Source organism: Pagrus pagrus (genome assembly GCF_965226575.1).
Source record: "Pagrus pagrus genome assembly, chromosome: 11".
NCBI lineage: Eukaryota > Metazoa > Chordata > Actinopteri > Spariformes > Sparidae > Pagrus > Pagrus pagrus.
Window position 1 is genome coordinate 1,526,183 of NC_140195.1, and position 12,731 is coordinate 1,538,913.

The 12,731-nt window shown below is 41.9% G+C and overlaps 2 protein-coding genes across 4 annotated transcripts in view; one reads left to right on the forward strand and one right to left on the reverse strand.

Moving 5' to 3' along the window:
• LOC311264631 (macrophage mannose receptor 1-like) overlaps positions 1 to 5,966 on the reverse strand; it is a 34,169-nt gene extending 28,203 nt beyond the window's left edge. Inside the window, exons 1-5 of the mRNA XM_084365649.1 lie at positions 4,939 to 5,966; positions 4,072 to 4,250; positions 2,491 to 2,707; positions 948 to 1,289; positions 93 to 271 (exon numbers count right to left, since the gene is read on the reverse strand). Coding sequence (XP_084221775.1) covers positions 93 to 271; positions 948 to 1,289; positions 2,491 to 2,707; positions 4,072 to 4,250; positions 4,939 to 4,996 — 975 coding nt within the window. The 5' untranslated portion in view covers positions 4,997 to 5,966. The remainder of the gene's footprint in view (positions 1 to 92; positions 272 to 947; positions 1,290 to 2,490; positions 2,708 to 4,071; positions 4,251 to 4,938) is intronic.
• The window catches only part of LOC311264633 (C-type mannose receptor 2-like), a gene marked incomplete at its 5' end in the record, with an annotated part of 51,376 nt that overhangs the window by 28,496 nt on the left and 10,149 nt on the right, over positions 1 to 12,731 (forward strand). Inside the window, one exon of one of the 3 annotated variants that reach the window (XM_084365653.1) lies at positions 9,502 to 12,731. This exon is cut by the window's right edge and continues 1,272 nt beyond it. The exons of the other annotated variants lie outside the window; for them this stretch is intronic. The remainder of the gene's footprint in view (positions 1 to 9,501) is intronic. 3 annotated transcript variants of the gene reach the window in all.

A 12,731-nucleotide genomic window follows, 5' to 3' on the forward strand; every position in this document is an offset into this window, starting at 1 on the left:
CAATGTGGAAGTGCAAAACTTTCAACCTGCGTGTCATTTACATGATTGTCAAAAATGGCTTTGAGATTAAAGAAAGACATCAGTCAACTCACAGTTTTGAACACATTGTTTTTATCTGCGGTGTCGTTCAGGATCTTCACGTCCTCCATGTTGTCTATAGTTGCCAGGTCAGTGTATTTCTCTCTGCAGTACCTCTGAGCTTCAGTCATGTTCTTCAGGTCATCAACAAAATGGTACTGACGAGGGACACGTGATGAGACAGCACTCAGCCCTGTAGGAACAACAGAACAACAACGTGAGATGTTGAAACATCACATTTCTGTGTTCAGGTGTACTCTCTGAACTTATTCATATCCACACACCATCCCGCACTCTCCGACCCTCTTCTACCATCCAGCTCTTTGCCCCATCTGCCACCCTAACCACCACGGGGTCAAGAGCCTTCAGCCCATCTGCCTCCAGCCTTTGACCTCTCTCCCACCAGACATTCACACTTCTGACACTATACATATGTATTATTGTACTATTGTACTATTGCACTATGTAATTGCATTTCATATTAATTTATTTAACTTCCACACCGATGTTACCTGATTATATTGTCTGATGTACTGTTGTTATGTTATGTGTGTTTTGAAAGGCACCTTTAAATGAAATGCATTATTATTATTATTATTATTATTATTACATTTAAAGTACATTTAATTGTTCTTTAGACCAACATTTTACATTAAAGGATGATAAACCTAAAAACAGAACACAACAATACATCATTATATATTAAACCAGGCGTTCCCAACTCTTTGGGCTCGTGACGTCTTTAAAGAAAAGATTCTGTGCTTCAGTTGTTCACAGTCTTTTACCTTACCTTGTGATGTCTACATTTGATGCTAAATTAACCCAAAATCCAAATATAAATACAAGTTGAATAAAAAGTTAAGACTCACGTGGGCTGTAGCAAACAAACGGTCTGTTCCGGCTACAGAGATGGTCCCTCCATTTTCCATCTCTGCCCAAGGCTGCCACCACACAAACCTGATTCTCACCATAGTTATCAGGTTCAGCTTGAGCCCAGTACCTAAATGAGGAGTTACTTCCATCCGACCACTTCCAGGAGTCTCTGTAAAGGCCGATCCAGGCTAGTTCTCCTGAAGGTACCATGTCGTTTACCTCCTGGTTCTCTGCTGTGTTCCTCACACTGGCCAGGTCTGTGTGGTGTTCTCTGCAGTAGCTCTGGGCCTCAGTCCAGGTCATGGGAGTATTGATGAGGACAAACGTCACATTCAGCCCTGAAAACAGAGCACAGTGCTGTGCAGAGGTACTATAACATACAGTTTACCATCCATGCCGTGTCTGTGGCAGTATTCACAGCATTATAAATCCACTGAATTAATGACTTTGTAAAATAAAGATGGAAGACATGATCATCTTAATAAATGTTCCTGAGTATTTCTTCACAGTCTCTCCCCATTAATAATCACATCCTTAAAATCTACATCTAATAGATCGACACATAATTTTTTCTACATGTGAATATTTTCTCAGATTTATGAAACACAAACATACGGGCCCCTCTGAAGGGTCACCAGATACATCTGAGGGCTCGTCAGATGGTTGATGGGAGAGGAAAGAAAAGAAAAAAGTTCTGATACACAAATCTGTCTTCAGCTTTTCTTTTCTTTAACTTTCCTCCAATATTTGCTTTCACATAAAACATTGGATCATCTGACTTCTTTGGACTTCACCATGTGAGAAGTTTAGTGGGGAAATGTTTCTTTGGTGGAACTAACAACACATGAACATGTGAAACATGACAAGAAGCTCCAGTAGACAGAGCTTTGTGTTAGAGGTCACCAGCAGAAAGAAGCAAGAAGGTTGGGAACTAGTTCAATATATAACAATGTGTTGTATTTTATAAGCTTCTCATATGTTTTTAATGTTTATATTAATCTGAGCAGTAACAAGTAACTACAGCTGTTGAGTAAATGAAGTCAATTCAAGAATACATCATTTTCCCTCTGAGATCCAGTGGAGTTATAAAGTTACACAGTAAATAAAGTAGCGTAGTAATAGAGTACATGTACTCAGTTGCTTTCATGTGGGCAGTGGAGCCAGATCTGCCTTTTATTATCTGAAACAGCTAAATTGCGGCCACGTCTCCGTCTGAGTGACTCAGAGACTGAAGCATGTTTTTAAATCCAGCAGGATGGACTATTACAATGCTCTTCTATCTGCTCCACCCAAACAAGTCCTTCATCACTGACAAGCTTCTTTTTCTCATTCTCATCTGCATCGCTGTCAAATCATCAATATTCATTGCTGCCTTATTGGCTTGTAAGTCGTCTGTGAAGCTCTTTGAATTGTACTAACTTTGATGGAAGGTGCTGTAAATAAAGTTTGACTGACTGATCCTGTATCGGCCCAAATAATGAGGGAGAGCTCAAGAACCTGAACTGGTGTGTTTTAAACTTCACTGCTGAATATTCTCACCTCTGACATCCATGCAGACCGCTTTATGATGATCTTTACAAGGATAGTCACGCCATCGTCCATCATCCATCATTGTGCAGTACTCTCTACTGTCACCGTTGTTTGGTTCTCCAGGCCACCACTGTCTGAACTCCGTCTCCCCGTCTTTGTAGAAACTGGTGTCTGACAGTGACCACCTCCAGCTGTTCACGTCATCATACAGCCCGATCCAGACACCCTGAAAGCAATATTTTAATGTATCTTTCTTTAGGCTGAATTTTAATATAAAGCGTTCGACCCTGCTCTAGCTTTGAGCTGCTAAAGGAAATGTTTTCACGTAACATGTTCAGTCTTGATACTGCCTCTACTTTACAATGACTTTGGCTCAACTCTCACAACAATTTGCAAAACCCTTAAGTCTTTCTTAAAACTATATCTAGGTGCCCACATGTACACTGAAACAGGATGTGCATGCTGTGATCATTCTTCCTGTTCATACTGGCCATATTATCCCCTGGTAATATTCTTTCAATATCCTGTCAGTGACGGGGGTCAAAATCCACAGTCCTCATTCTGAGTAAAACTACATTCAGAGGTGAATCTGAGGCTTCAGCAGTCTGAGTGACACAGATCCAGTTCATATCTTCCAAAGTGACAGGCTTTCTAATACAACAGTCCCTCCTTTTGTTTCCATCCACTGCAGCTCAACAGGGACACTCAGTCTGGTGAAACACAACGAGGGAGTTTTATATTAAAAACACTTCACAGCCCGAGTCTAAAAGAGTTGGGACGCTGTGTAGAATAAAGACACAATGCAAACATTTGCAAAGAGCTGACTTCAGTCCTGCTGTTCCTGAGCTCATGTAGTAAAATCATTTATACAATCATGTGTTTGACGACCTCGCCCCATCCTTGCCTGTGAACGACTGAGCCTTTCGAGGACGCCCCTTTCATACCCGATTATGATACTATCACCTGTTACCGATGAACCTGTTTACCTGTGGAAGGTTCCAACACAACAACTTTCAGGCTTTTGTTGCCCCGTCACAATTTGTTTGAAACGCGTCGCTTCAGAATAGACATATATTTACACAAATCAGTGAAGTTGAACATGAAATAAATAAATTGTCTTTGTACTGTTTTAAACTGAGTTTATGTCAAAAAGGATCAGCAAATGATCACATTCCCCGATTCTGTTAAATTTGTATTTTACACAACGTCCCAACTTCTTTGGAGTGAGCGTTGTATACATATATAGACATATGTAGACATATAGTCTGAGTACATTTCATATTGTAAACAAATAAATATGAGGCATTTTCTAGAGGTAGAGGTAGGAGTAGTTTAAACTCAAGCTGCACCTTAATCAGACACAAGATTAAAGTGCTGCTTACAATGTCCTTCTGAGAAGTAGTGGAGTAGAAGTACAGAGTGGCATTACATGGAAATACTCAAGTACAAGTACAGTACCTCAAAATGTTACTTCAAAATGTATCTACTGACTTTACACCAATGTGGAAGTGCAAAACTTTCAACCTGCGTGTCATTTACATGATTGTCAAAAATGGCTTCGAGACTAAAGAAAGACATCAGTGAACTCACAGTTTTGAACACATTGTTTTTATCTGCGGTGTCGTTCAGGATCTTCACGTCCTCCATGTTGTCTATAGTTGCCAGGTCAGTGTATTTCTCTCTGCAGTACCTCTGAGCTTCAGTCATGTTCTTCAGGTCATCAACAAAATGGTACTGACGAGGGACACGTGATGAGACAGCACTCAGCCCTGTAGGAACAACAGAACAACAACGTGAGATGTTGAAACATCACATTTCTGTGTTCAGGTGTACTCTCTGAACTTATTCATATCCACACACCATCCCGCACTCTCCGACCCTCTTCTACCATCCAGCTCTTTGCCCCATCTGCCAACCTAACCACCACGGGGTCAAGAGCCTTCAGCCCATCTGCCTCCAGCCTTTGACCTCTCTCCCACCAGACATTCACACTTCTGACACTTTCATATGTATTATTGTACTATTGTACTATTGCACTATGTAATTGCATTTCATATTAATTTATTTAACTTCCACACCGATGTTACCTGATCATATTGTCTGATGTACTGTTGTTATGTTATGTGTGTTTTGAAAGGCACCTTTAAATAAAATGCATTATTTTTATTATTATTACATTTAAAGTACATTTAATTATTCTTAAGATCAACCTTTTACATTAAAATCATGAAAAACCTAAAAACAGAACACAACAATACATCATTATATATTAAACCAGGTGTTCCCAACTCTTTGGGCTCGTGACGTCTTTTTAAAAAAAAAACTTCTGTGCTTCAGTTGTTTAGAGTCTTTTACCTTCTAAACTTCTCCCACCGTTTATCAAATCCATTCCTCTCCCACTAAAAAATTTAAACATTATACATGAAATATATATATTTATTTATGATCACTACTTGCCTGATGCAGCCAAGACGAGCAGGAGAACTACGTCCATCTTCACTGGCTCTCTGTTCATTCTGATGTGAGCATTCAGACTCGCATCTGTTGAAATAGCTGAAACAGCTCACAGCGCCTCAGGATCATTTGACGTCATGTGAACAACTATTTGCATTTTATGGAGATAAAACACCTATCCCACAGGTAGTTTTTCAGGAAATGATTTGTTTACAGGGAAACATGGAAAAACAGGAGTGTTGGCAGATCTGTCAAAAACCCCTCAGTTGTTGTCATGAAACGTGTTTGTCACGCACCTTGAAGTCCGGCCTGAGGACTTTGGTGGCTGTAGCCTTGTCAGTGCGACCGTGGGTAATCTCGACAGGACTCATGCGCACAGTTGTTGATTCAAGCTCCAGTTTATGAGCTTGCACACTCAACACAAAGTACAATCACCAAAAGGGTCCATCTACTGATGTCAATGATACTGACTTTGTTTCTAAGACATCTGGTTTTATCTGTCGTTTTCAGATGGCTCTAAACACCGCAACACCCATGAGCCTCAGCTGCGGTTGCCATGGTGAAGAATCCAGTTGTGAACATGGTGAACACTAGCCCATATAGCATTGAGTCTGTGACCATGTTAGCATGTTGACAGTAGCATTTAGCTCAAAGCACTGCTGCTTATTTACAGCTCGTATGCACCCACAATCATTTGAAAGACAACGATTCTTCACTCTGTAGCAGCAAAACAATAGTACCTACGACAATCATGGGAATTAAAGGAAGACTGCAAAATATTTCTGGAGACAAAACTTTTCTTTTTAAAGGACGAAGCAAAAACAATCTTTCATGTAAACGGACGCAGTAATTCCATATAAAAGCTCGTCCTCCTCTGGACGGTCTTCTTCTCTGTCTCCTCCTCCTTGTGGAAGACCTTTCCATCTGACTGCTTCCTCCAGCTCAGTCTGATGCCTTCACTGACCCCCTGGTCCTTCAGCCTCTGTTTGAGCTGAGATACAAAACATTCACTGTCCTTAAAAGATGACTACCGTTTTTTACAACCTGGACCTTATTTCTAGCAAACTATATGATCATTTACTCACCCAGATAACTTTGGTGTCATTCGAAGTTTTTCGGACGAAATTAGATCCAGTGTAGCGCCGACGTATCCATATAATGCGAGTGACGGGGCGGCGACACACAGCCTCTATAACGCATTATCTGCCACGAAACTAGTTCATTTCACTAATATTTTGTTACGATACGCTCGTGCTATTCCCCTCTGAGTCCGGGCTCGTCCGTTATCAACATCCGGGGTCAAACTAGCAGTAGCAGCTACAGGTAAACAAGCCGGGCTGTCGCGGGTGCGTGCAGCTCAGAGATGACATCTTCCAGGTCAGAGGTAGTAGGTCAACCTACAGACCCCGGATGTTGACAACAGACGAGCCCGGACTCAGAGGGGAATAGCACGAGCGTATCGTAACAAAATATTAGTGAAATGAACTAGTTTCGTGGCAGATAATGTGTTATATAGAGGCTGTGTGTCGCTGCCCCACTCGCATTATATGGATATATCTGCGCTACACTGGATCTAATTTCGTCCGAACGACGCCAAATGACACCAAAGTTATCTGGGTGAGTAAATGATCATATATTTTGCTAGAAATAAGGTCCAGGTTGTAAAAAACGGTAGTTATCCTTTAATATCTCCAAAACACATTCGTTGAGTTACGCCCTGCGTTCTGTGTTAGCAGCAGAGAGGAGCTCTTCTTCAGCAGCCTCACTTTCACCACCTGCTTTGAAACAGAAACTTTTGTCATTCTTTAACATCTGGAAGAGAAAAACATGGTCGCTGTTTTATGGTGCAACAAAACCTAACTTCAGCGTAGTTTAGCTTAGCATGTTTTATGAATGAGGCCAGCACTCTAACAACACAAACTACACCTGTAGTTGATCACTGCTGCCTGATAACTTCTTCAACGATTGAGCAGTTTTTCTGCTGTATGTATGAAATAAGCCTAAATTTACATTTGAATACAGCGTGAATGAAAAGTTACCACTGTAGCAAATGAACGCTCTCTTCAGGTTCAGTTCCAGTCCTCCCATTCTCCAGCGTTGGGAAAGTTCGCCGCCACACAAATTTCCTTCCCACGTCTGTTGTTAGGTTCCCTTGGTGTCTGTCTCCAGAACCCAAATGAGGAGTTACGTCCATCCGACCACTTCCAGGAGTCTCTGAAAAGGCCGATCCAGAAGTGTTTTTCTCTGGGTACCAACTCTTTTATGGAGGACAGGCACTGCCACAATCAAAAACAAATAAATGAATAAATAAATGGCTCAATAAATAAATGAATATCCCATTAAATGCACCAAAAATAATATTAAAGGTAAACGTAGGCATTAATGACTTTATTAAATCTGACATTTGCTTTTGTATTCACACTCATTTTTTCTTTATACATTTTTAAAAGTCTTTATTTGTATTTTCAGTCTTTATTACTGTATTTCCACGAACTTGTTACCTCCACCAAGGGTTATGTTCAAATAACGTGTCCGTTGGTTGGTCTGTTGGTTTGTCAGCAGGATTACACAAAAACTACACAACTGATTTCCACCACACTTGGATGGAGGATGGGTCTCGGCTCAGAATAGACCCCACTAACTTTAATTTATCTTTAAATTCATTGAATTTCTCAGCGAATAACGAATCAATCAGGAGCATTTTGTTGGCTGGTACCTGTGAGTGAGCACAATCTGATGTGAATAAAAGGGACTGTCGGGCCTTGGCGGAGGTATGCGCTCAACTGGTTTATGTCTGTGTTGTCTTTTTACATTTCTTTATGTGTTTCTGATTTGTTATATGCATGAGGTGGCTGTGATTCAGAGCCATTCACAGCACAGCAGGGCAGGACCAGGCGGGACAGTCTCAGGCTCACCGGGCTGATTTACAGACGCTCTGACCAGGATTCTGATCTGAATCATATTTTGTGGAGACCGCTAACTACTTCTAACTGCAGCTTTAGCTACCATCAGCTAGTTAGCCGTGTATTCAGCGGTGTTGTTCCCTGAGGAGGGAACAAACAGCAGCTCTCAATCCTTCATTTCTTCTATCAAGCTACTAAACGCAGCCAGTCGTCTCTGAAATGACATTATTTCAGACTGATCATTGATATGAACTTCAACAAAATGTGTTTATGTATCGTTGTCTGTTATTGACCTGTCAGTCCAAAGCTCCTGTACCAGAGGTGTAAACCAACTGTTGCCGGCCCGGTTCCGCTCTGTTGGACCTGACACAGTCAGCCCGGTGTGGCAGGGATTTGCATATCCAACTCTTCCTCCTCTCGGTGCTATGGAAAAACAGATGCTAAAAAAAGCTCCACTGGTTGAGTGGAAAACTCGTTTCATTTCCAATGAAATGAAATAGAGCGAGGGGGTGTGAGCTGGTGCAGGGTGCAGCAGCAGGAGAAGAGGGCAGGTAGCAGCGACTTCAATGTGCAGTGAAGGCCTCAGCTGTGGGTAAATAAAGCTGCAGCTTCTCAAGACCGAGTCTCCCACGAGCAGCTTCATTACTGCTGGTGAAAGTGAAGGAGGCGAGCACAAACAACTTTGGCCAAGGAGGAAAACACACATCTCTGTTTCCCGACTTCAGTGAGGACACAGAGCAGGAAGAGGCAAACACACAGAGATTCAGTAAGAAGCTACAAAACCACTGAGAAAAACAAAACCAACTAAAAAGGCCTTTCTCTAAGGTTTCCTGCTCAGACATGAGCTGAGTCTCGCAACACAGGCTTGTTTGAGGGGGAGATGGGGGGTCGTCACGGGACGGCGCAGCCCGCTTGGAGGTGGGCCGGCACACTACGGCCCTACTAGGCGTGGTTAACCTGGTAATGCAAATCGGCGCTGCATGGATCGACTCAGCAACGCCCAGAGTGACGGTGGAAAAACCCCACAGCGCCCGGAGCTCCGGGTCAGAGCACAGTCACCTGAGAGGAGCTGAACGGCTAACTGAGCTACTGCTAACTACTGTTAGCTGAGCAACAGCTGAAGCTGTCAGTCAGGAAACTGTCTGAGTCTTTTTCTCTGTGAAATATGAGTCAGTGGATAAAGTCGTATGTTATACAGTAATCAGTGAGGCCTCGCCCCCCCGACACACTCAGCTCTGTGCCGTCTACGGTGTGAACAGTTATGTCATCAAATCCAGAGCCTGGCATCAGTATTATTCAAGCTACCGTAGCCGTCATGAGACCCGCGTGAGTGCCGAGTAGGTTTTTAAACAACAGACACGAACTATACTGAGACTTCATCTTCTAGAGACCCCCAGTGAGCATGACAGCCATCAGCACGTCAGTCACACAGAAAACACAGAATAAATACGTTAGAGGAAGTAAACAGAGGCTAAAGCAAAAAGGGGAAAGAATAAAGACATTAACACAGAAATACATTTAAAAATGAACAAATGAATAAATAAAATGGAAAAGTTGATAAATGTGTGAATTAACTGTGAAGGTAAATACACACAGGAGCAAATTAAATAACAGAAACATTAATTAACGCCTACATTTATCTATTTATGTTTGATTTTTGCAGTGTCGGTCCCTCGATACGTCCTTTACCTTCTGGTTCTCTGCCGTGTTGCTCACACTGGCCAGGTCTGTGTGGTGTCGTCTGCAGTAGCTCTGGGCCTCAGTCCAGCTCATGATGTCTTTGGTGAGGACAAACGTCACATTCAGCCCTGAAAACAGACGTACAGAGGCACAAACCCTGACCTACAGTCAGCCACCCATGCTGTGGCTGTGGCAGCATCCACGGCATTATAAATCCCCAGAGATGTCAAAAAAACTAAAAATCTAAGTTACAATGTGAAATCACTATGGAGCTGTCCGTCACCACATTCGTCCACAAATGCACATCAGAGATATTTGGCCTCCGGTTCTTGACCCGCTTCAGACCGAGACAGTCACAGGGGATAAACCTGCTAACCGTCGAGGTGTGTGTGTCATCAGACTCTATAATTCGCTTCATGGCCCTGATTATCATATCGAAGTGAAGGCAGACTTCACACCGAGCTGCTTTAAATCACCTTCATGTAACCGAAGACGAAGAGGCAGAGAGGTCAAACACCAAACTGGTACATTTGCAACTTCACTACTTCACATCCTCACCTCTGACATCCATGCAGACCGCCTCAAAAGCTTTGTGACATCCGGCATCGCTCCATAGTCCGTTATCATACATCTCTGCGCAGTGTTCCCCACTGTGCTCGTTGTTCGGTTCTTTAGGCGACCATCTTCTGAACTCAGTGTCCTCGTCTTTGTAGATCCCGGTGTCGGACAGTGACCGCCTCCAGGTGTCCAGGTCATCGTACCCCCTTAACTCAAGTATTGTATTTAAAGGCAATTTTGACTTTACACTACAACTCTTCTATAACTGAGAGGCAGATATTGTAGTTTTTACTCCACTACATTTATTATGTGACTTAAATTACTTTGCAGATTCAGTTAAATATTACAGATACTTGTCAAATACATTCAAATGTATTATTAATGATTAAGATAAGACTTTATTGATCCCAGCAGGAAGTTCACGAGCATCACATAAACATCGTATAAAGTCAAACCATTTCAACATAAGACCACATCAGGATGGTACAACAACAAACAAACAAACAAACAAACAAACTAGCATGTACACAGTTTTGTCAACTCATCAATAAAGTGTCCGTGTGTTTCAGAAGTGCATCAAACTCCAACAAAAACGGTTTTCTCTTATTCTAAAATGTCCACTGGATCATTTCAGCAACACATTTGAAGAGTGATGAGTGAACGTGTAGAGCAGTGACCCGCTCTCTCTTCCTCCTCCTCTCTGCTGAGCCACTTACACACCAGCCTCCGGATGATTGATGCATCATGTAGCCAATGAGATTCCAGATCCAGTAATAATATAGTTTATATCAGTTTTTACAGCCCTGAACTGGTTGTATGTGCTCTTTGAACAGTCTGTTTTTCCACCTCAGCTCTTGTCTTTGACTATTTCATCAGCACAAAGTTAGTGTGAATAAGGAAACACAGAACAGTAGTGAGTTGTTGCTCCTGTTAGTCTCAGACAGACGTGCTTTGAGCTCACAAAATTGCGTTTTTTTTACCAGGCGCCTGAAAATTTCCTCACAAAAACACGCGTTAAGTGTTTACTTTCAGTGACGGTGTTAGCTAATCTGAGCTTGGACCATGTCAGACTACATGATGTAGACACATTGGGTTTTCTTTCTCTAGTACCTCCCACAGAGCTGCCACCGGACGTTTGTCACCTCTCACCTCACTGCTACTGTACTACTACTACTACTGTACTACTACTGCTACTACACTACTACTGCTACTGTACTACTACTGCTACTACACTACTACTACTACTGTACTACTACTGCTACTACACTACTACTGCTACTACACTTCTACTACTACTGTACTACTACTGCTACTACACTACTACTGTACTACTACTGCTACTACACTACTACTGCTTCTGTACTACTACTGCTACTGTACTACTACTACTACTGTACTACTACTGCTACTACACTACTACTGCTACTGTACTACTACTGCTACTACACTACTACTACTACTGTACTACTACTGCTACTACACTACTACTGCTACTACACTTCTACTACTACTGTACTACTACTGCTACTACACTACTACTGTACTACTACTGCTACTACACTACTACTGCTTCTGTACTACTACTGCTACTGTACTACTACTACTACTGTACCACTACTGCTACTACACTACTACTACTACTGCACTACTAATGCTACTACACTACTACTGCTACTGTACCACTACTGCTACTACACTACTACTGCTTCTGTACTACTACTGCTACTACACTACTACTACTACTGTACCACTACTGCTACTACACTACTACTACTACTGTACTACTACTGCTACTACACTACTACTACTACTGTCCTACTACTGCTTCTACACTACTACTGCTACTGCTAATACTACTACTGCTACTGCTACACTACTATTGCTTCTACTACTACTACTACTACTGCACTACTACTGCTACTACACTACTACTGCTACTGTACTACTACTGCTACTACACTACTACTACTACTGTACTACTGCTACTACACTACTACTGTACTACTACTACTACTACTGCTACTACTGCTACTACTACTACTACTACTACTACTACTACTGCTACTACACTACTACTGTACTACTACTACTACTACTGCTACTACTACTACCACTATTACTACTGCTACTGTACTACTACTACTACTGTACTACTACTGCTGCTACACTACTACTGCTACTGCTAATACTACTACTACTACTGCTACTGCTACACTACCACTACTACTGTACTACTACTGCTGCTACACTACTGCTGCTACTGTACTACTACTACTACTGTACTACTACTGCTGCTACACTACTACTGCTACTGCTAATACTACTACTGCTACTGCTACACTACTATTGCTTCTACTACTACTACTACTACTACTGCACTACTACTGCTACTACACTACTACTGCTACTGTACTACTACTGCTACTACACTACTACTACTACTGTACTACTGCTACTACACTACTACTGTACTACTACTACTACTACTGCTACTACTACTACTACTACTACTACTGCTACTACACTACTACTGTACTACTACTACTACTACTGCTACTACTACTACCACTATTACTACTGCTACTGTACTACTACTACTACTGTACTACTACTGCTGCTACACTACTACTGCTACTGCTAATACTACTACTACTA